The sequence below is a fragment of the Camellia sinensis genome, chromosome 1 (assembly GCF_055761805.1).
Source record: "Camellia sinensis isolate YWXY chromosome 1, ASM5576180v1, whole genome shotgun sequence".
NCBI classification, from domain to species: Eukaryota; Viridiplantae; Streptophyta; class Magnoliopsida; order Ericales; family Theaceae; genus Camellia; species Camellia sinensis.
The window spans coordinates 186511083-186535559 of NC_138961.1; the positions used below are offsets into that span (position 1 = coordinate 186511083).

The 24477-nt window shown below is 39.5% G+C and overlaps 1 protein-coding gene across 1 annotated transcript in view; it reads right to left on the minus strand.

Annotated features, from left to right (window-relative positions):
* Positions 1-11805: 11805 nt before the first annotated feature.
* The window catches only part of LOC114279536 (acyl-protein thioesterase 1-like), a 40650-nt gene continuing 27978 nt past the window's right edge, over positions 11806-24477 (minus strand). Inside the window, exons 3-9 of the mRNA XM_082918066.1 lie at positions 17249-17286; positions 13951-13993; positions 13744-13813; positions 13560-13664; positions 13216-13366; positions 12780-12859; positions 11806-11822 (exon numbers count right to left, since the gene is read on the minus strand). Coding sequence (XP_082774192.1) covers positions 11806-11822; positions 12780-12859; positions 13216-13366; positions 13560-13664; positions 13744-13813; positions 13951-13993; positions 17249-17286 — 504 coding nt within the window. The remainder of the gene's footprint in view (positions 11823-12779; positions 12860-13215; positions 13367-13559; positions 13665-13743; positions 13814-13950; positions 13994-17248; positions 17287-24477) is intronic.

The window sequence follows — 24477 nt, forward strand, 5'->3', positions numbered from 1 at the left end:
GCAAAACCTTTATTACTAGTACCATTCACTGAGTATCCAAGCTCACCCTATCTATATATATGTAGGTGATGAGCAGGACATCGGCGACGCCTAGATATGTTTTTGAAAGCTTGTATTGGATCCATGGTCTTTGTTGGCTTTGTTTTGTATTAACGTCGGCGATGTCATTTCTATGTCGGCAATTCTTGAAAATTATGCTTCTTGGCTTGTATTCATTGTCATTTTGTATATGTCGGCTCGAGAAGCCTTTTGATCAAGATGTAATACGTATTTTGCTTTGTTGTATTCAAGTTGTAAAGATGTATGCCATTTCATTGGACTTATGCACTGCTCTTTTGGACGACTTGTATTTTGATTTATTGCTTCCGCATTTGTGAGCCCCCTATATCTATACTCTGATTGTGTTAACTTTTGAAAGTTGGCCTTCGGTAATTACGGATTACTGGCCATCACGGCACCAAACTACTAGGGGCGGTTTGGGGTCGTGACAGAATGGTATCAGAGAACGCGTTCCTTATAGTACGTTATTCACACACTTTGAGTCCTAAAGAGCATAGGATTTCCCTTAGAAAGATGTTAGGATTGCATCAGGGTGCTTTCTAATTGAACGAGGTGTGCATTGTCTTGACATACCGTTTTGTTACTTGCCTACGTGGTCATTTGCTTATTTGTTTTAAAGTGACACTGTGCATGCTCATAGCATCATGAGGAGAGGTAGACCTCCAATTGGCCGGAATCAGCCCGAAGACAGATTGGACAGACTGGAAAGATTAATTGAAGGTTTGGCCCGCGAGTTGAGGCAAACCAGACAGCAGTACGCTAGTGCTACGTCGACTCAGGCCGAGCAGACCAACGGCCGAAATGTGGTTCCGCCTCCACCTCCTCCAGTGCCGCAAGTTCCCCCGCAGCCAGCCTTATATGGGGATGACACGATAGCTTTAATCAGAGAGTTCAAGAAAATGAAACCACCGAGATTCTCTAGGGGTATAGAGCCAATGAAGGCTGAGGCGTGGGTATTGCAAATGGAAAAGTTGTTCGAGATCTTTCCTAGCACCGACGCTCAGAAGGTGACGTTGGCAGCATTCACCTTTGATGATGACGCTCGCAGATGGTGGATGATGGTTCGAGAAAGCAATCCAGATCTGACCTGGACCTGATTCTTAGAGTTGTTCTACAACAAACACTTTCCCCTAAGTGTTCGAAACTGTAAGGCTACCGAATTTCAGACTTTGACGCAAGGCAACCGATCAGTGGCGGAATACGACCGCGCTTTTACTGAATTGGCGAGGTTTGCACCTCACATGGCCAACGATGAATATATGAAGGCCAGGAAGTTCGAGAGTGGACTTCGCGGACCGATTCAAGACCGGGTTAACTTGCATAATATGCCGACCTACGCCGAAGTGTTGGACAAAGCCATTTTAGCCGAAGCTAACCTGAATCGATACCAGAGCTCGGGGGAGAACCAGCGAAAGAGACAGAACTATGACAATCGCCGAGCACCGCTGGGCACCAAGAAGAAGACGAACATGGGCAGTACTGGTAACCTGAGGCAGGAAGGTAATGCTAAACCGACGTGTTCGGATTGTGGGAAGCAACATTTTGGGGTCTGTCGTCGGACGTCCGGAGCTTGTTATGAATGTGGCGAAATGGGTCATTATGTGAAAGATTGCCCTAAGACAAAGGCTGATAACAACAAGAAAGGTGAGAATACCTCGGGTTCCGTCCATAAGGGTAATGTTGGAAAAGGGCAGATGAGACAGGGCAGAGTGTTTGCGCTAGTACCGGGGGACACTCAGAATGCTGAGACAGTGGTGTCAGGTATACTCCTAATTTGCTCCCAAAATGCCTATGTGTTGATTGATTCGAGTTCTACGCATTCGTTTGTATCTGCTAAGTTTGCCAAGAAAATTAATAGAGAACTAGAGCCCCTTGATTATGTATTATCTGTGTCTACCCCATCTGGGAGATCTATGATTGTTGTATCCATTTATAGAGCATGTGTTGTTGTGATTGAGAATGTTGAATTGTTAGTAGATTTAATGGCTCTGGACATAACTCCTTTTGATGTTATACTGGGAATGGATTGGTTAGTCGCAAATCATGCATCTATTAACTGTGTTTCGAAAAGTGTCACACTGAGACCCCCAAACCTAGCCGAGGTTACTTTTTAGGGTAAAGGGATAGTGCCCCCACCTTACTTGGTTTCGTCCATTAAGGCCTATAAGTTAATTCAGAAAGGGTGTCGAGGCTACTTGTGCAGTATACTGGTTGATCAGGATGGAAATGTTAATTTAGCCGACATCCCAGTTGTTAATGAATTCCCCGACGTCTTCCCGAACGAATTGCCTGGCCACTTAGCCGATAGAGAGATAGAGTTTACTGTTGATATCACGCCGGGAACCCAGCCGATCTCCAAAACACCCTACAGGATGGCCCCAGCTGAACTTAGGGAATTGAAACTGCAATTACAAGAATTATTGGATAAGGGGTTTATTAGGCCGAGCACTTCACCATGGGGAGCACTTGTTTTATTTGTAAAGAAAAAAGATGGCACACTCCGTCTTTGCATCGATTACAGAGAACTTAATAAGGTCACCATTAAGAACAAGTACCCATTACCTAGGATTGATGATTTGCTTGATCAATTACAAGGAGCACGAGTCTTTTCTAAGATTGACCTTAGGTCTGGTTACCACCAACTTAAAGTTAAAGCCGAAGATGTCGAGAAGACTGCTTTTCGGACAAGATATGGCCACTACGAGTTTTTAGTAATGCCTTTTGGGGTGACCAATGCCCCTGCTGCATTTATGGATTTAATGAACAGAGTCTTCAAGCCATATTTGGATGAGTTTGTAGTTATCTATTCCAAGAGTAAAGCTGAACATGAAAATCATTTGAGACTTGCCTTACAGATTTTGAGAGACCGGAAATTGTATGCTAAGTTTAACAAGTGTGAGTTTTGGCTTCCTACTATCTCATTCTTGGGTCATGTGATTAATGAAGAGGATATCTCGGTTGATCCTAGCAAAATTGAAGCCGTAGTAAATTGGCCGAGGCCGACTAATGTGTCCGAGATTCGTAGTTTTCTGGGTTTGGCAAGTTATTACAGGAAGTTTGTGAAGTATTTCTCAAGGATTGCAATTCCATTGACGCAATTGACTAAGAAGGGAACACTGTATGAATGGACTAAAGATCGGGAGTCGGCTTTCCAGGAACTGAAGACGAGGTTAGTTACAGCACCAGTACTCGTACTTCCATCGAGTAATGAAGAGTTTCATATCTATAGCGATGCTTCACATAAGGGCTTGGGTTGTGTGTTAATGCAAGGGGGTAAGGTTATAGCTTATGCATCTCGTCAGTTGAAACCCCATGAGAAGAACTATCCTACCCATGATGTAGAATTAGCGGCCGTGGTATTTGCTTTGAAGATTTGGCGTCACTATTTGTATGGAGCTTCTTGTCAGGTTTTAACAGATCATAAGAGTTTAAAGTACCTATTCACTCAGAAGGAATTAAATTTGAGGCAGAGAAGGTGGCTTGAGTTGTTGAAAGACTATGATATGCAAATTCAATATCACCCAGGTAAAGCTAACAGCGTGGCCGACGCTTTGAGCAGGAAGACAGATGGAAATTTGGCGTGTTTGACCATGATAGCAGTGGAGCCGACTATTGTTGATGAGGTAAGGACAAGACAGTTGGAGGATAAATTCTTCAAGAAGATAGTCGAGGAGATTGTCACAAAGCCGAGATCAGGATATACCATCGAAAATCAAGTGCTCAAGTTTGAAGGAAGGTTATGCGTGGCCGACATCCTAGAGTTGAAAAGGAGAATTTTGCAGGAAGCTCACGGTTCCAAGTTTGCTGTTCATCCAGGGAACACTAAGATGTATCAGGATGTAAAACAGACGTTTTGGTGGCCAAATATGAAAAGAGAAATTGCCGAATTCGTGTCCCAGTGTTTGCATTGTCAACAAGTGAAAGCAGAACATCAAAGACCGGCGGGACATCTTCAACCTTTGCCGATTCCTGAGTGGAAATGGGAACACATCTCCATGGATTTTGTGATTGGTTTGCCGAAAACACTGAAAGGTATGGATTCGATTTGGGTTGTTGTTGATGGATTAACTAAGGCAGCACACTTTTTACCTGTTAAGACTACCTTCAACGCCGATCAACTTGCCTTGTTATATGTGAACGAGATTGTTAGACTTCATGGAGTGCCGATGTCAATTATGTCAGACCGAGATCCTAAATTCGTTTCTAGATTTTGGCAGAGTCTACAGAGGGCTTTCAGAGCCGAGCTGAGATTTAGTACAGTTTTTCATCCCCAGACGGATGGGCAGTGTCACGCCCCAAACTCGCCCCTAAAAGTTCGGGCATGACTCATACAGAAACGGACACTTAACCTGATATACATATCATATGGGGCCTGAACGGAAGCATTTAATATAATAAAACAACACAGAAAAGCATCCATTGAGCTACCTAACATGCCAAGATCACATTCGTGAGACTCATTTATTTTTAGATATACCCATATACATACACGACCGCATAAACAAACATTGGAATAGAAAGGGATCATATACATACATTTTAACCTTAGGTAAATAATTAAAGTGCAAGCCAAAATCTTAACAAAACTTGACATAAATGCACAGACTTGGTCTGGGAGCCTGGGCATACTGAGGTTGACAACTGAGGGGTGAGCTTCACGGGTTAAGACGGACTCCCAAAGTGATTACCTACAGAACATACATAATATACAGCCAGCAAAGCTCAGTGAATAATAGTACATATCAATAGTACATATCAATGCATACATAATAATGAGGCATAAGGTTAATGGATTCTGTATTAATTCTTAAACGGCCTAAGGCCCAGTCTTGAAACATTTTAACTTGAAACATAATATCTTGGAACATAATGGCTTTAAGCCCTTGAACAAAGTGGCGATAGCCCTTGAACATATTATCATTAAACTTTTAAACATGTTGGCATATAGCCCTTGTACATATGGCATGAAGCCCTTGAACATATGGCATGAATTCAAGAGGTGTCTCACACGGACTCTAGAGGTGACTCACATCGTAGCACTTAGTTCCGTGTAGCACTTTGTTTCATATTATAACAACTTACCCAGAATGGCCATAGGCCTCATAACTTGCACATATGTATGGACTCAAGACGTGGCTCGTATACGGATTCTAGAGGTGACTCGCATTGCAGCACTTAGTTCCGTACAGCACTTTGTTCCATACCGAAAATACAAAATGGCCTCCGGCCTCATAGATCATATAGAATGGCCATAGGCCCAGATTGGCTATAAGCCTCATTCGCATATGTATGGACTCAAGAGGTGGCTCACATGGACTCTAGAGGTGGCTCACAATTTAGCACTTAGTTCCAAGTAGCACTTTGTTCCATACCAATAATTAGCAGGTCTTACAGACCAAACCATACATAAATGTCATACCATAAACGAAAATAAATTCATACCTATGCATTATGCTTGAATCATTAACAGAAATCAGAATTCATACTTACTTATACTTAGCCTTTTAATAGCGCTGGCAAATCAATAAAAAGCATTCTTGTTAGTTCCATAAAGAAATTCCTCAACATTGTGAACTTATAGTACACTTGAACTTGTACATATGTAAGCTTGTAACGTAGCTTGTAACATACTTAAGCTTGTATCGTGCTTAAACTTGTAACATACTTACTTAAGCTTGTAACGTACTTAAACTTCTAACATACTTGAACTTATAACATGCGCATACTTGTAACATGCTTGAATTTATAACATACATGAACTTGTAACATACTTGGACCTGTAACATACATGAACTTATAACATACTTAAACTTGAAAATGTGTAACATATTTAAACTTGTATATACCTGTACTTGTAACCTTACTTAAACTTGTACATATTTGAACTTGTCACATATATAAACTTGTAACATTCTTGACTTATAGCATACGTAAACTTATAACAGACTTAAACTTAGAACATACGTAAACTTGCAACTCAATTATTTGAACCACGGTATCATTACCCCTGGGTAAGGGCCTTGTGTTAAAGATGATGTGGATACTTCTACATATCTGAATAATCATTCATTAAGTTAATAGAAACAGAGCGTTTCTTGTTATATCATGTCGTTATCATACGCTTAACAAAATAGAATAATTCATATTCTTATGTGAGTTGCATACTGATGGTAAACCTTTGCATTCATATCATAAATTCTAAACAATCTTGGGTCCCTTCGTAACATAATCTTAGATTCACACAAATATCATTCTTCAAGGATGAACATAGGTTCCACTTATTTTCTAAGAAATAACATAGTATGCTGATAAATAACAAATGGCTAATATTTGTCATTAACAGAACATAAGGATTCCAAAATCATACAGACGTACGCGAATCTTTCAGCGATCATATAAGTTCACATTGCTTTCCAATTGTCATAAATATTCGTATAACATTTACAAGGAACAGAGCATTAGTAACAATAATTGTCAACATTAGATAAAATGTACATTTTTGTACTACTCACAGTGCTACAACGGAGTGCTTGTCCCTCCTGGAATGTGCCCTGTACACATACATAACTTAGACATTAGTTCTTTTTCTTTCTTAATTCATTTCCTACATCATTTCACTTCGAACGAATTTATAGGCATCTTAGGAACTTCAAACATGAATTTCAAAAATACCCGAGGGTTAAGCACGCAAAACAGAGCGAACGAATTTTTGCAGTTTGGGCCGCACGTGTGGCAAGAAGCCCCGCACGTGCGGCGATTCTAGCAGAAAGCAGTCCGAAAATGCAGAAAAACCCAATTTTTGATACATTTTTCAAGGCTCGAAATAGGTTCTTTTAATTGATGAAACATGGTTCAAAATCATGTAAATAGAAGCTATAACATAGATCAATCTTCATACAATTTGGACCTTTGATCTTAACCCACAAACACAACTTAACTTCATAACATTCCTATCTTCTCATACATAGCCATATATACACACATGATCATTTAGCTACATAATCAAACTTCAAAAGCATGATTCTAATTAATCATTCACCACATATTTGTTCCGTAACATAAACCCTAACTTGTATAACATAAAGAACTTTCTACTTAATTATCAAAGAGAGGAACCAATAAGAATGAATTACACATACCCTCCATTAAAATCTTTATAACCCCTTTAATTTCCCAATCTTCTTCCTTGGAAGCTTCTTCTTCTTTCTCCCCAATTCTCCTCTCCTAACCCTCTTAGGAGATATTTTTGTGCTTTTGGGTCCAAGTCAATGACTAGAGCATGCATATATATATTATGTTATAATAATTGAATAGGACAAAAATCAATCGTTTAAGCATCCCAAATTGAAATTTCACAGAAACATTTAATATTACTTAAAAATTATGTTGATCACATATATAACATCAATTTCAGATAAGTAAGCCCCTAAGGCTTCCAATTTCTGCTTTAAACATTCTACATAGAACAGATACTTTTCTTGCTCAGCAGATAGACATCCTTAAATAGGGGATTTACTTACTTAACCGTAATTCCACATGAAATTTCACAATAAGCATATAAATATGCAGAATAAGGGAACTGAAAGTATACCAGAATCATAGACGAGGGTCGGGTTATTACAGGCAGACAGAGAGGACAATTCAGACACTTGAAGATATGCTTAGACTTTGTGTATTGGACTTCCTAGGAAGTTGGGGAGCGCATTTGCCCTTAGTGGAATTCGCTTACAACAACAGTTATCAAGCTAGCATTGGCATGGCGCTGTATGAAGCTTTGTACGGAAGAAAGTGTAGGTCGCCGATATGTTGGACCGAAATTGGAGACAGCTCTGCTTGGTCCCGAATTGATTCAAGTAACAACAGAGAAGATTAAACTTATGCAACAGAGGATTAAAACTGCCTAGAGCCGACAAAAGAGCTACGCCGACCAGAGAAGGAATGAGTTAGAATTCAAAGTTGGGGATCATGTATTCCTGAAAGTTTCACCAATGAAGGGAGTTTCCAGATTTGGGAAGAAAGGGAAATTAGCACCTCGATATATTGGACCGTTTGAAATTCTTGAGAGAATTAACCCCGTTGCCTACAGACTTGCTTTGCCGCCAGACTTAAGCCAAGTCCACAATGTGTTTCATGTTTCGATGTTGAGGAAGCATATCCGAGATCCACTTCATATAATTGACCATTCTGGGATTACGGTTAATGAGGATTTGGGCTACGAGGAGAAACCAATGAGGATCATTGACAGGCAAGTGAGGCAGTTGAGAAACAAATCGATACCAATGGTAAAGGTCGAATGGAAGGAGCATTATGGCACAGAAGCCACGTGGGAAAAGGAAGAGGATGTGAGAATCCGTTATCCAGAGTTGTTTATAGAGCAAGGTCATTTAAGTTTGGGGACCAAACTTCTTTAAGGGGGGTAGACTGTAGCAACCCTCACCTTACTCTTGTCATACTTGCATACATTCATGCATGATCTTGTCTTGTTATGTTGTTTTGCAAGTTTTGCCTTGCCTTGTTTGTTTAAGTGTTGCTGCATGATTTTGTTCCTTGCTTGGTGTATAGCCGAGGTCATCTTGAGCTTAGTTCACCCCTGAACCTTTGTACTTAGAACTGTTTTGGAACCACTTGGTCGACCCCCATCTTCACCCCGGGCATGGTTGCCGAGATATTTTGCACTTAGTAATCCTTGTTCTTGGGCAGGTATGGCCTAGACCGAGGTGTGGCACACCCCGGCCAAGGTGTGGAACAGCTTAGTCAAGTGTCGTCCTCCCTAGCCGATGTCTTTGTTACCCTGTTGCCGAAGCTTTAACTTTAGCCGATGTGTCTTGCCCTAGCTTGTTGCATACGCTTTGTCATAGACTTGTCTTATCAATCAATCACCTTTTGAGTTGAACCAACCCAGTAGCGCCACGTGTCCGAGCTGATTGTTAAGACAGCCGGCAGACCTAGAAACAAATCATTTTGTCTGAAATCTTTGCCTTTAGAGAGAGAAGCTCTAGAGAAAGGAGGAGAAGTTCTTGAGTGAGAATAGATCTTCCAAGCTTGATCTTCGAGGTTTGAACCGTTGGATTCGAGTTTTGAGGTAAGAATCTTGATCTACTCTGGTTGTTGTTATTGGTCATCTAGCTGCATTGCATGATCGAATTTGTTTTGCATATCATGCATCGATTTGAAGTTGGTTTCGGAAGAGAAAGATAGTATTCATGTGTTCTTGAAGAAAAGTCTCGTTTTGATCCGAAAGTTTGGAACAAGAACCATGTTTTGTGTTTGTTCTTGCATGGCTTTCTTGTATGGGTACCCAGGTCCATGTTTTGAACTCATGGCATGTAATCTCAGATTTTTGTAATGAGTTATGATCTTGCATTCATCTTCCTCATGATCATGTTCATCATGTTCTTCAAGGGAAACCCAGGTTTTCCCGACTTTGTTTTTGAATGAGGCCATCGGGACCACACCTCGGCAAGGAGGTGTAGGACCTCGGCAAAGACCTGGTTGGTACCCAATGTGTTTTCATGAGACGGGAGTAGTGTTTAAACTCCCAGCATATTTTGCTTTGTTGCTGATTTGGATCTGGTAAGAATGCTGGGATCATTTGCATGCATATAAAGCTTGTTTTGAGAATGTGAATTGCCATGTGATTGTAGGTCCTTGATCTTTGCTTTGAGCCTACACCCGAGGAGATCTATGTGAGTGGTATTTCTAATAAAGCTATGTTATACTGTTTTGATAAATCTTGCTTTGCTTTGTTTTGACGAAAGTATTTGTTAAGTATGAATGAATAGCTCTGTTTTGATGTATCAAGTATAAGCTTTGTTTTGATGTCATTCTTGAAAAGTCCCTTGTACTGGAGGACTCTAAACTTTTGCAGTACCAAGTATAGAAGTCCCTTGTGCTGGAGGACTCTAAAGTTTCGTAGCACTAAGTATAAAAGGATACGGTCCTTTCTTGGAAAGACTATCGTGTTAAAGCGGGCTACGGGCCTAAGTAACACAAGACCATCGTGTTAAAGCGGGCCATGGGCCAAAGTAACACAAGACCATCATGTTAAAAAGAGCTACGGGCTTAAGTAACACAAGTCCCTTGTGCTGGAGGACTATAAACTTTCGCAGTACCTTTGGCTAATCAATTACGGATCGTGCAGTCTTTGTTTTGCCACTGACGGTTTACCGCGTGGATTTGTTTGTTCGGAAAGCTGATTTGTGTTTTGCCGATGCCAGTAAGCATCCCTTGAGACTTGTAGGACTTGATAGATGAATACGGTTCGTCTCTTGTTTTGATAAAGTTTTGATGTGTTTTGCTCCGAAAGGATCTCGGCTAATATTCGTATGGTTTTGGCATGTTTTGTTTTGAAAGACTTCGGCTATATTCATGCAAAACCTTTATTGCTAGTACCATTCACTGAGTATCCAAGCTCACCCTCTCTATATATATGTAGGTGATGAGCAGGACGTCGGCGATGCCTAGATGTGTTTTTGAAAGCTTGTATTGGATCCATGGTTTTTTTCGGCTTTGTTTTGTATTAACGTCGGCGATGTCATTTCTATGTCGACAATTCTTGAAAATTATGCATCTTGGCTTGTATTCATTGTCATTTTGTATATGTCGGCTTGAGGAGCCTTTTGATCAAGATGTAATACGTATTTTGCTTTGTTGTATTCAAGTTGTAAAGATGTATGCCATTTCATTGGACTTATGCACTGCTCTTTTGGACCACTTGTATTTTGATTTATTGCTTCCGCATTTGTGAGCCCCCTATATCTATACTCTGATTGTGTTAACTTTTGAAAGTTGGCCTTCGGTAATTACGGATTACTGGCCATCACGGCACCAAACTACTAGGGTAGGTTTGGGGTCGTGCATTTTAAGTTTTATTAAAGTGTGGTCTTTGGGAGTGGGATTAAAAATGGTTATTTTTAATCACACCTTTTAAGTGTCATTAAAAAATGCTTTCATCACACCTTTTAAGTGTGATTAAAAACATTTAAATCACACCTTTTAAGTGTGATTAAAAACATTTAGATCACACCTTTTAAGTGATTAATAAAATTTAGATCACATCTTTTAAGTGTGATTAAAAATATTCAAATCACACCTTTTAAGTGTGATTAAAAATATTTAGATCACACATTTTAAGTGTGATTAAAAACATTTAGATCACATCTTTTAAGTGTGATTAATAACTAATAAAACCTGTGACAAAAAAAAAAAGAATTCGACATATTTGAATAATAATCAATATTATTTTTGTACGCGCATTTGAAGAATATAATACACACTATATACTATATTTTGAATCACAACCGTATATTGAATGGAATAACATCATATATTTCATAAATGAAAGTTAAATGTTCAAAAGTATATACAAAGAAATTAATAAAAAGTTTTTAACTGTGATTACATATATTAAAAAAAAAAAACTTGAAAAAACTAAGTTCTTGAATTCTTTGACCATATTTTGCATCTCTCGAAAAAATTTCTGACCTGAAAAATAAAAAAAAAAATTAATTCAGAAACCACTAGAAAAAAAAAAAAAAACACAATATAACTTTAAACCATTCTAATAAAATAAAAAACACAATATCTACCAAACTGCATTTAAAAATTTAAGGATTTTACCTCCAGATTCCTGCTGCAACATGCTAAGTCATAAACAGAAATAACCCTGTGTAGATTCCAGCAAGACCAAATACCAGGGCAGTAACAAGTAAGAACACCGAAAAGACAATTCCAACTAGTACCTACTTAACCCACATAATAAGCTGCGGAAGAAATAGATAAATTGAAATAATGAAAGTATGTTATACATAGGCAGAAAGAAGTACCATTTATTTGGTTATGAATTTTGAAAAAAGTTTTGAGTTGTATTTTGAAATTTTTTAGATTTATTTTTTTAAATATTTAAAAAATTTCTTAATTTTATTTTTTTAGGGTAAATATTTTATATTTTAAATATTTATTTATTATTCTAATATGCACTATATTTCATACATTTGTGTGCTGTATTTTTTAAAAAATATTCTTAAAATATTAAAAATTTTACAAAAATTATTTTTTATTTAACTATATAATTTTTTATAAATATTTTATTTTCTTTTATAAATATATTTTTAAATATATATATATATATTTTTTTTGTTATGTGTTTGGTTACAATTTGAGTGTGGAGTTTTGAAAATAGTGTGGAGTTTCGAGTTATGTGTTTGGTTAAAACTCATAACAAAACAAATATTCTCTTTTAAAAACCCAACTCACAATTTCACAGTTAAATCATAACTTTATACTCAAATCATAATTCCAAAACTAAACCAAATGGAGCGTTTTTAAAGGGATTTTAATGCTCATGTAGGTTTCTAATGAGAGGTTGAGAAGGATCCTTGGGAATAAAATTTTCATGTATATAATTCTACCAACTATGAATTATCAGTGAATAGGAACAACAAGCTGGTAATTACAGTAGATGTCCCAATACCAAAAAAATAGCAAATTGAAGACTCAAATTTTAAGAGCAACAGTAGAGCACTCAAAAGTTTGAGTGTACTACCAGCTTGTTGGTAATTACAGTATAATGTGTGCACCTTATAGTTCTCTTCAAAAAGTTTTCTCAAATTTTAAGCTATATGCATGAAGTCGAACAACATGTGAGAAAAGAACTTTATCATTCCCAAGAAAACTTTTTTTTTTTTAAAAAAAGGGAGTCCAAAATGCAATGTACATACAGATTCCGTAACAGAGCAAAATGGGCAAAGATGCAGCACACCTTGCAGCCTCCTGTGATCCTTCTATCTTGTTCCTCAACCTCGTGCATAAACTTGCCATTAACTAATAAGCATGGTAATATTTTGAAGAGCACTATAAGGTGCACACATTACATCTTTACTTGTGAAAAGATTTATGAATCAACAATGAGTGAGTCCTACCTGAGATGACATTGTACAAAACTTATTAGCTATTTTTGTCACCTTGGAACTCAATATAATATTAGTTTGAAAACAATTCCAAATATGGCCAGAGGGAGCTATCAAATGAGATATTTTAGAATCATCTCATGCGAATCTTATTTTATTTGGAAAATTGGTTATTTTCAACATGGGAAAACAGTACATATAACAGAGGAACAAAGAGGAAATGAGAAGGAAGATATTGCATTCATACCTTGAACCAGGAAGCCAACCACTTAGACCAACAATAGCCCTCAAGTTAACAGGGTAATCGATCCCATTTCCATATTTTCCCTGGGCAAAACAAGTTGCAGAGTAGAGGCCAGTTGCAACACCCATACTAAAACCCCCGATACCAAGTTTAACTGTAAATGAGTTAATACAAAAATAAATAAATAAATGAAAAAGTATAGAATTCCTAAACAACACGGTGGTAATTTATTCATGATAGTTGATGAAACTTTTTATCACGATAGATAAATGAACTACTAACTAAACACATGGAAATTAAGTAATTTAATGGCCTATAATCAATGAAGTAACAAGGCAGAAACTTACTATCAGCAGGCTTTGTTGACAACAAGTTTGCAATATGCGCTATTGAAGCGTCTAAACCTTCGAAATCATCAGGACTATCTTCTGAAAGTTCTCTAACGTCAAACCCTAATACGAAACCACAAAAGCACTTTAGATAATTGTATCAGTATCTCAGCATTGGAAGAAATGTAAGCTTTAATCTTACATGCAGTGCGAGGGAATCCACCAAGTATAGCCACTGGGCAAGTAGGAGCAGTTGGGCATAACCACTTGATCTGCATCACATAATTTCAGCATAAAAAAATGATAAGTGCCAACTAAGTTTTTCAAAAATCAAAGAACCATATGCACGTGCATGGTCACGAGGCTAAGCATAAAGTTCAAATATATTTCAAGGGATACATGTCCTTACATTTGGAAGAGCAAGTTTTTCCAAGAGTTGGGACCAGTTGCAATAACAAACACAGCACAGAATAAACATTCTAATTATGTGATTCCTCAACTGATTATAGCCTAAAGCATCAGATTTAGGCAAATATATTGTAGCAAACTTAGAAGTTTAGATTAGCATAAAAATAGTAACTCGCACAAATCCTGCTGAAAGGTAACTATATTGAAAACTCTCAAATTGAATAATTTGATACTATAATACGGAATACAGAGGCACAAAGACTTGTACGGCAGGATATGAGAAAGAAGGGAATAAAAAGGCACAAAGACTTGCATAGCTACAAATCTCTTGTGGAAGCTTTGAATGTGGATGTTTAAAATGTCAGGATATCTAGTATAAAAATGCAAAAGTTTTCCTCATCTCCTGTATTCCTTTGTCTAATGCTGTGATAATCTTCATTTTTGTATTTTTCAGACTATGCCTGAAACAAGCTTTCAAAGAGCTTCATTTGCAACAAAACTCTTCTATCTATAACAATACATGCCCAATTTTTTATTCTTTGCAAGAAAACTCTTCTATCTATAACAATACATGCCCAATTTCAACTTTCAGTCCAATAGATCCCAATGAAACTACCAGATAATGCGTGGCACTTGAAAACAACCTCATTAATGAGAAGCTTCTAAAAGCACACTAGAATGATGCCCACCGATGCGTTCTAGTGCTTTGTTTTAAGTAAATACACACACAGCTTAAGACTGTCTAGAATCACTTCAATGATGGTTTTGGTATGCTTCTTGCAGAAGCCTTGAAAGCCTTTTGATTTTAACCCTAGGGTTTCAGCCATTAGCATCCATTTTGTAGATCAGTGGGGTCTATGTAATTAGCTGCTGGAAGACTGGAACTACCAATTAATATTAGTTCATCTATTGTGATACACTTTGAGATCTTTCTGAAAATTGATAAAATCACAAAAGAACAAAAATAAATAAATAAATAAAATAAAATTATAATACAAAATTAATTTGAATAATGAAGGGGACAAATGTAAATTTTCATGCATTAGTAATTTGCATACAAAAATTCAGTTCATATAACGTTCAAGATTCAATGGAATATTTATTGCTCCAATTCTCAGCAACCAAACAGAGAAAAGAACCCCACATTGACTATTTGCTTCATTTTCTCAGCAAAAAAAAAAAAAACAAAAAAAAAAATGTTTATGCAATTTTTTAGGAAACAAATAGAAAATTGGAGTGATTAGAGGAGTACCTGAGAGGGAGGAGAGAGTCGAGTTCGTACTAGATCTCATTGCGAAGACAAAAAAAATTCCCCTTTTCCCTTTCCCCTCGCCTCACTTCTCCCCAGCAACCCCTTTGGTAACTCCAGGACCAAACTCAGTAATCTCCTCGCCTATCCTCCACTCCGACGATCCAACTACCCCTTCCCAGCCCCTCTGCTATCGCAGAACCATGAGAGAGAGAGAGAGAGAGAGAGAGGGGGAGAGGGGAATCCGAACATACCTAGATCAAAGCAAAGAGAAGAGAATAAGAAAACCCTTCCCTTTCGAATCGTTGATCGCTGCCGGCGCCGAACTAGTCCTGCTGCCGAAGAGATAGCACCGTTCTAGGTCGAAGTCTCACCGCTGCCAAACTAGTCTCCCTTTCTAACCCTTTATCTTCTCCCTCTCTTATTTGCTTAATAGCAACAGAACTTTTTTTCTTTTTTTTAAATATTTTTGGTGATTGGCGCTGCAACATTTTATTTTGGCGCCTATTTTTTTTTTGGAACGACATAAATTGTGCGTTGTGAAAAGTGAAAACGAAATGGTTACCAAACAGGCTTGATGGTAAAAATATCGTAAAATTAATAAATAATTAAATAAGTTACCAACGTAAGAAATGACTTATCAAAAGATTCTTAGGCTATGTATGATTTGATTTTTAAATTTTTTTTAAAAAAATTAAAAATTAATTTGGTTAAAAAATAAAAATAATTATCATTTAAGGGTAAAAAATAATTATCGTTTTAACTTTTGGGCAGGTTATATACATACGTATGGCTGTTTCAATTAAATTCGTAAAAAATTATTTCTAACCACTCGAAAGATAAAAATTATATTAAAATGATAATTATTTTTTATTTTTTATTTCTTAACCAAATTACTTTTTAATTTTTAAAAAAAAATTCTAAAAATCAAACTATACATAGCCTAAGAATCTTTTCATAAGTCATTTCTAATGTTGGTAACTTATTTAATTATTTGTTAATTTTACGACATTTTTACCATCAAGCCTGTTTGGTAACCATTTCGTTTTCAGTTTTCAATTTATATTTACAAAAATTTTAAAACTGTAATAAAAACTTGTTTGACAATTTTTTTAGTTTATAAATAGTTTTCTTAGTTTGTAAATTTGAGGAAAAAACGTAAATTAAAAAAATGAGCTTACATTGATTTTAAACAGAAATTTAAAACCTTTACTAACAAATTATTTTTTCAATTAATCTTTTTTTCCAATTAATTTTTCTTTCAATGAAATTTTTTTTCCAACTAATACTAACCAAGGGGGCAATTGGTAATTGTAACGCCCTCAAAATTAACCCATTATATATCATTGACATTCATTATTTAAAGAAGACAATCTATTAATTCATTCATCAGAGTATTACAAAATAAAGCATTACATGTATCATCGAATAAAATGCCCTACAGGCTTACATCTTTCCAAGCCAACACTTGGATACAAAAATATGAGTTCTAACTCAATACAAGAAAAGCCCTAGGCTTGAATGTTTACATGTACTAATAATTTAAGACAGTTAACTAAAAGTAGTCTTCTTCAATCCAGAAGCCAAACCCTCCCAAGCTAATTCCTTGGAGGTAGTTTATCACCTGAACCTGAAAATGATGTTCCCATAAAGGGTGAGCCACAGCCCAGTAGAAATATACTAAACCACATATAAGCAATGAATAAAGCAATAGCATTCAACAGATGGTTAACCAAGATAATCAATTACTTCATTTTATAGTCTCATGACACTATTGTCTAAGATACGTTTTACTTTCCAATTTTATCAACATGGCTCAGAACCTGGCCAAACTTACAACAGTGAATCACATATATCATATTCACATCCTTCCAATATCAACAAACAAATGAGACTCAAGCTCAAATCAAACACTTCATACTTCCAGATTGATACACATTTTAGTGCTGTATCAATAAAACACTTCTATATAAATAAGCACACATAAAAGTGATGCTAATGGAGTCCATCCCCTATCTCCTCCCAAACAAAATCCGGTTTAGAGGTGCATCCCCTATCTTCCCCTAAACCGTGGAGTACATCCCCTATCTCCTCCCACACACAAAACAATGTATGCAAATGCAATGCTCAACCAATACATGTATTTTCTGTATCAATGCCATAGTCAAAATTAATGGCTTAACCAATGTGATTAGTTCCAGTTATTCCTAATCCACATGCAATGTCTACAACAATCACGACTATCCTCCACCGATAGCCCAAAACAGTTATTTCTAAACTGAAAATAACTATGTCCACAATTCAATAGACAAATGATTCAAATTATCCAATTATGCCATTTAATCAATGAATTCCCCAATTCCATGAATTTAACCATCTTTTCCCAATTCCATGAATTACTTATACAAATCAATTCAATATTTCAACTAGGGTTTTTCCCAAAATTTACCAAAGTATTCCCAACATATTAAAATACCAAAACTTAGAACATAACCTATAAAATGGAGTAGGAAATCCCTACCTTACAGAAAACAACCCAAATGGTGAAGACAGAGATGAGTACCCAAATACCAAAGTGCTCCAAATTGCCAAATGTTCAGATTAAATGGAAGCCCTCGACCCACTCTATCTTTTTAATGAAGGATCTAGGGTAGAAACACTCCCTAAGTGGATCAAATCTAAGAGAGAAGGTGAGTAGGGAGAAGGAGAAGTCGGACCTAGGGTTTGGAATCCAAAGAAGATGAAAAAGACTGATCAAATCCCGCTGCTGTGTATATAAACTGGACAGGCTCGCTCGAGCGTAGACTTGGTCGCTCGAGCGACCAGACACAGAGAAACTACGCTCGAGCCAAGGAAGCCTTGCTCGAGCCAACAACCCAAAATCTCGCTCGAGCGAAAGAAAGCTCGATCGAGCGAAGAACTCAAACCCTCAGGCCTGAAACCAGACTCACGCTCGAGCGAAGGAACTATTGCTCGAGCAAAGAACAAACTAACTCGCTCGAGCGAAGAAAAGCTCGCTTGAGCCAAGAATGCAAAGCTACAGGTCCATACAGGACGCCAACTCTCGCTCGAGCGACCAAACCCCAGCTCGAGCGAAGAACAAAAACGACATCTCGCTCGAGCGACAAACTCCTCGCTCGAGCGAATAACCAAAATTCTGGACAGCAACACTTGGTTTCTAAACCCAACCAACCTGAACAAACCTGCCCAACACATCCTATAATTCCAAATAAGAAAATAAGGAACAACAACAACAACAATTATACAATGACAGAATCTACGGAACAGTCCGGATACAATAATCAAATGGGAAAAGACCGGGGTCGCTATAACCTCCCCCCCTTCAAAGAATTTCGTCCCCGAAATTAGGCACAAATTTGAAAACAGGTTTTTCTCAATACCCAAAGATAGTATAGAATAATAATAAACAACTTGACCCAATACTGGTCACTTCATCTCTTTATCCAGAGGCATCCCACAATATATATAAAACAACATATATTTCAACCTGCACCACTATTATGCATTATTCCTTTCAATGTTAACAATTTCCATATCATATTCAATTGCATGATATATATAACACATCCAACAATGTAATCAACATATACAATGTTACACTAATCTTCTATAATGAAACAAGTTTCAAGATACACCCATTTACCAAAACATACTCAATGTTTTACAACTTAAGACATATGTAAAGCTCTTAAGTTCAATAATATAACAGAATCTAATTAAAAGATTACAAATCAACAAACATGTCCGGATATTTCTTGCGGACTTCCAATTCACGTTCCCAAGTGGCTTCCTCCACTCCGTGGTGTTTCCACAAAACTTTGACCAAAGGGATGGTCTTGCCTCGCAAAACTTGATCCCGCCTATCCAAGACTCGAATTGGTCTCTCCTCATACGAGACATCCTCATCAACTACTAAATCGGTCCAATCCAACACATGTGATGGATCCGGCTCATACTTTCGAAGCATACTCACATGAAACACGTCATGTACTCCGGACAACTGCGGCGGCAAAGCTAAACGATAAGCAGCCTCGCCAATCCTTTCAAGGATCTCAAACGGACCAATGAACCGAGGGGACAACTTCCCACTCTTCCCAAACCTCATCAAACCCCGTCTAGGTGATATCTTCAGAAAGACATGATCACCCACCTCAAACACCAAAGGTCTTCTCCTACGGTCGGCATACGATTTCTGACGACTCTGTGCTGTAACAAGCCTCTTACGGATAAGCTCAACATTCTCCGTCGTTTCCCTCACCAACTCTGGACCCAACAGAGGTGCATCACCCACCTCGGCCCAACACACAGGAGATCTACACGGTCGGCCATACAAGGCCTCAAATGGTGCCATACCGATACTAGACTGGAAACTGTTGTTGTAGGCAAACTCCACCAACGGTAAGTGCCTCTCCCACGACCCACTAAAGTCTAGAACACAACCCCGAAGCATATCCTCAAGTATCTGAATAGTACGCTCGGACTGTCCGTCAGTCTGAGGATGATAAGCCGTGCTAAAGGTCAACTTAGTGCCTAAGGCACTCTGCAAACTCTGCCACAACCTGGCAGTAAAACGAGGATCTCTATCTGAGACGATCGTCACTGGGACCCCGTGCAATCTCACTATGTCCCGAATATACAAGTCGGCAAGATGATCTACCGAATCTCTCACGCGCATAGAAATAAAGTGCGCCGACTTAGTCAACCGGTCTACAACCACCCAAATAGCATCACTACCCCGCTGAGTCCTCGGAAGACCTACAACGAAGTCCATAGTGACATGCTCCCACTTCCACTCGGCAATAGGCAAGGGTTGCAACAAACCCGCTGGCCTCTGATGCTCGGCCTTCACTTGCTGGCAAGTAAGGCACTTAGATACGAAAGCTGCCACATCTCTCTTCATACCCCGCCACCAAAACTGGCGACCCAAATCCCGATACATCTTAGTGCCTCCCGGATGCACCGCAAGGCGTGAATGATGAAACTCTCGGAGTACCTCCTCTCGGCAAGACTCCGGCACAAACAGACGGTCACGGTATCTCACACTCAGGTCGGAAAATACCATCAAACCCTTCTCAACCTTCCCACCGGAAATCTTCTCACGGAGAGATTCTACCTCAAAGTCACCTCTCTGAGCCTCTAACACTCGAGTCACAAGTGAAGGTTGTGCAATAACAGAAAACAAGGCCGCAGCCTCAACGGATTCGCCCAGAAGTAAATCAAACTCCCCAAGTGCACCCAACATCTCCCATTCTCGGACAGCTATATTAGCTATGACACCAACAGGTTTTCTGCTAAGGGCATCGGCCACCACATTGGCCTTTCCCGGATGATAATGCAACTCAAAGTCATAATCCTCTATAAATGCCATCCACCTTCTCTGCCTCAAGTTCAAGTCTTTCTGAGTAAACAAATACTTCAGACTCTTATGATCCGAGAACACCTCGAACCTCTCACCATAAAGATAATGCCTCCAAATCTTCAAGGCAAAAATCACAGCTGCTAACTCTAAATCATGTGTAGGGTAATTTTGCTCGTGAATTTTCAACTGACGTGAACCATAGGCAACTACTTTCCCTTCTTGCATTAGTACACAACCCAGACCCTCTCGTGAGGCGTCACAATAGACTGCATAACCCAATCCTCTCTCTGGAATAATCAATACTGGAGCGGTAGTCAGTCTAACTTTCAACTCCTGAAACGACTTTTCACAAGTCTCACTCCATACAAATTTGACTCCCTTCCGAGTCAGTCTAGTCAACGGTGATGCTAACTTGGAGAAATCTTTCACAAACCGACGGTAATACCCAGCTAATCCCAGAAAACTGCGGATCTCAAATACACTCTTAGGCTGTGCCCAATCCTGCACTGCCTCTACCTTGGATGTATCAACAGACACTCCTTCACCGGATACCACATGGCCTAAGAATTTGACTTCTCTCAGCCAGAACTCACACTTCCCAAACTTGGCATACAGCCTATGGGCTCTAAGTAACTCAAGCACCACCCTCAAGTGTGCCTCGTGCTCCTCCTCAGAAGGTGAATAGATAAGGATGTCGTCCACAAAAACGACTACAAACCGATCCAAGAATTCCCGAAAGATCCGGTTCATCAAGTCCATAAAGACTGCCGGTGCATTGGTGAGCCCGAATGGCATCACCAAAAACTCATAATGGCCATACCGCGTACGGAATGCCGTCTTCGGAATATCCTCTTCCCTGACCCTCAACTGGTGGTAACCCGATCTCAAGTCTATCTTAGAGAAACAACGGGAACCCTTCAACTGGTCAAACAGGTCATCTATACGGGGCATAGGGTACTTATTCTTGACCGTAGCCCGATTCAACTTCCGATAATCTATACAAAGTCTCAAAGCACCACCTTTCTTTTTAACAAAGAGGGCCGGTGCTCCCCACGGCGAAACACTAGGACGTATAAAGCCCTTATCTAGCAACTCCTGGAGTTGGATCTTCAACTCAACTAACTCGGCTGGGGCAAAACGATAAGGTGCCATGGAAATCGGCGCCGTGTCAGGCACTAGGTCAATAGAGAACTCAATCTCCCGATGCGGTGGCAAACCAACAAGATCCTCGGGAAAGACATCCGAGTACTCACAAACCACCCTTGGCAACACAATCTGAGTCTCATTATCCTCACTAATCAAAAGGTTAGCAAGTAGCCCACTAAGCTCACTCCTTCCTCGCGGAACATACCCCGGTGGCAACACATCACCAACCCGGTCCCCCAGAAAATGAAAATACTCTCCGCTCACGGTACAACAAGTGACCCTCTGGCGATAGCAATCAATAACTGCCCGGTATGACGATAACCAGTCCATACCCAAAATAACATCGAAACCTCTCATAGGCATAACGACAAAGGAAAATGGAATTCTATGATAATCAACCTCTATATCACAACCCCTAACACCTTGTTTCAAAATCAATTCACCCCCAAGAGGTGACACTACACATATAGGAGATGCTAACTGTGCTAACTCCAATTCCAAAACAGATGCAAATGCAGCAGACACAAAGGAATGAGATGCACCCGTATCAATCAAAACATTAGCAACCGAGTTGCAAAACAAGAAGGTACCTCTCACAACTGATGGAGTCGGTACAAGATCCTGCGCGGTAACAGCGTACACGCGCCCAGACGACCTCTGATCAACCTGCTCTCCCCTAGGAGCATAAGATTGCTGCACTGTCTGGGACGATGAAGCCCCCTGATTAGCCCTCGAGGCCTGACCCGACTGAGCTGGCTGCTGACCCTGAATCGGCCTAAAACCAGATGCACCAGGTGTGCCACCCAACTGTGGGCAATACCTCTTCATGTGCCCTGGCTGACCACACTGATAACACGAGAGTGGCTGACCTCTACCCTGACTCTGGCTCTGAGATCGAGCCGAAGATGATGCTGCTCTCTGAACTCCTCCCCTCTGAGGACAAACTGGAGACTTGTGGCCCAGCTGGCCACACTTGAAAGAGGTAATGTCTCCCTGACTGCCTTTCCCCGAACTAGCACTCGGTACAGGAAAAGTCGATCTAGCAAAGCTACCCTGAGACTGCTGGGGATTAAAACCCTTCTGTCTCCTACCATCACTCTGACTATCCTGACTCCTCTTGGAGCCCTTCTGCCCTTCCTCCTCCTCCTGCATCATGATCTCCATATGGGCTGCAGCATCAACCATACGCCCATAATCCCGAATCATAGTTCCCCCAACTCTCAGCTTGAGGCCACGCCTCAACTTCTTCTCAAACTCAATACAACGGCGTTCCTCAGACGCCACCAACTCAGGTGCAAACCTGGACAAACTAGTAAATGCAGCCTCAAACTCGGCCACTGAAGAACTCGCCTGCTTAAGCTGACAAAACTGGTCTCGCAGCTTCTCCCTAACTGCCGAAGATAAAAACTTCTCCTGGAAAGCATTCACAAAAGCCTCCCACGTACCTCCTATACGCCCCTTAGTAAACTTCCACCACTGACCCGCATCCCCCTTCAACTGGAAAGATGCCAAGGTCACTTTCAACCCCTCGTCTTCGATGCCAAGCATCTCAAACGTCTTCGTTGTCTGTTCGAGCCATTCATCTGCCTTAAGTGGCTCTTTAGGATCACCCACAAATTCATCCGGATTAGACCGGAAGAACTCCCTCTTCAGAAAGGAAGGCCCTGCATCCGCAATAACAGCCTGAGCTTGATTCTCAGCTCTGAGAATGCCTACTGACTCCCTGAATGCCCCTGCTATCTCTCGGGCTAGAGCGCCCATAGCCTGCTGGCCTACTGGCTCGGCCACATTGGCCTGGCCAATTCCCTCTTGAACTGCCGGAATCTCCTCTGGCACAGGCACCTCCTGCCTACCCGGCCTACCACGCCTACCGCGTCCTCGTCCTCGTCCTGACATCCTAATAAAGGAAACAAAGACATTAGCACATTAATAAATGTGCCGAAGCTAAACACTCGCGTCCTAATGCAATGGACAACAATAATTCATTCCACGTAAGCACATAATCACATAAGCACCTACAAATTTCATTCCCGGATAATGATAGTCCCAATGCGTTACTATAGTTCCGGTTGGAAGCAGCAGTGATCAAGTGCCTTTCCAACAAGACTACTAGAAACTCAAGGGTCCAATCAACATCCTAGAAACTACATTCCATACCCACATAATCACATAAACATGTTATCACATAAGCATATAACATTACACTAAGTCTCTATCAAAACGAGACGAACCCAATGTGATATTAATCACTTCCCACGTACCCAAAGTATTCAAACCCGGTACGCTCTGATACCAAGTTGTAACGCCCTCAAAATTAACCCATTATATATCATTGACATTCATTATTTAAAGAAGACAATCTATTAATTCATTCATCAGAGTATTACAAAATAAAGCATTACATGTATCATCGAATAAAATGCCCTACAGGCTTACATCTTTCCAAGCCAACACTTGGATACAAAAATATGAGTTCTAACTCAATACAAGAAAAGCCCTAGGCTTGAATGTTTACATGTACTAATAATTTAAGACAGTTAACTAAAAGTAGTCTTCTTCAATCCAGAAGCCAAACCCTCCCAAGCTAATTCCTTGGAGGTAGTTTATCACCTGAACCTGAAAATGATGTTCCCATAAAGGGTGAGCCACAGCCCAGTAGAAATATACTAAACCACATATAAGCAATGAATAAAGCAATAGCATTCAACAGATGGTTAACCAAGATAATCAATTACTTCATTTTACAGTCTCAT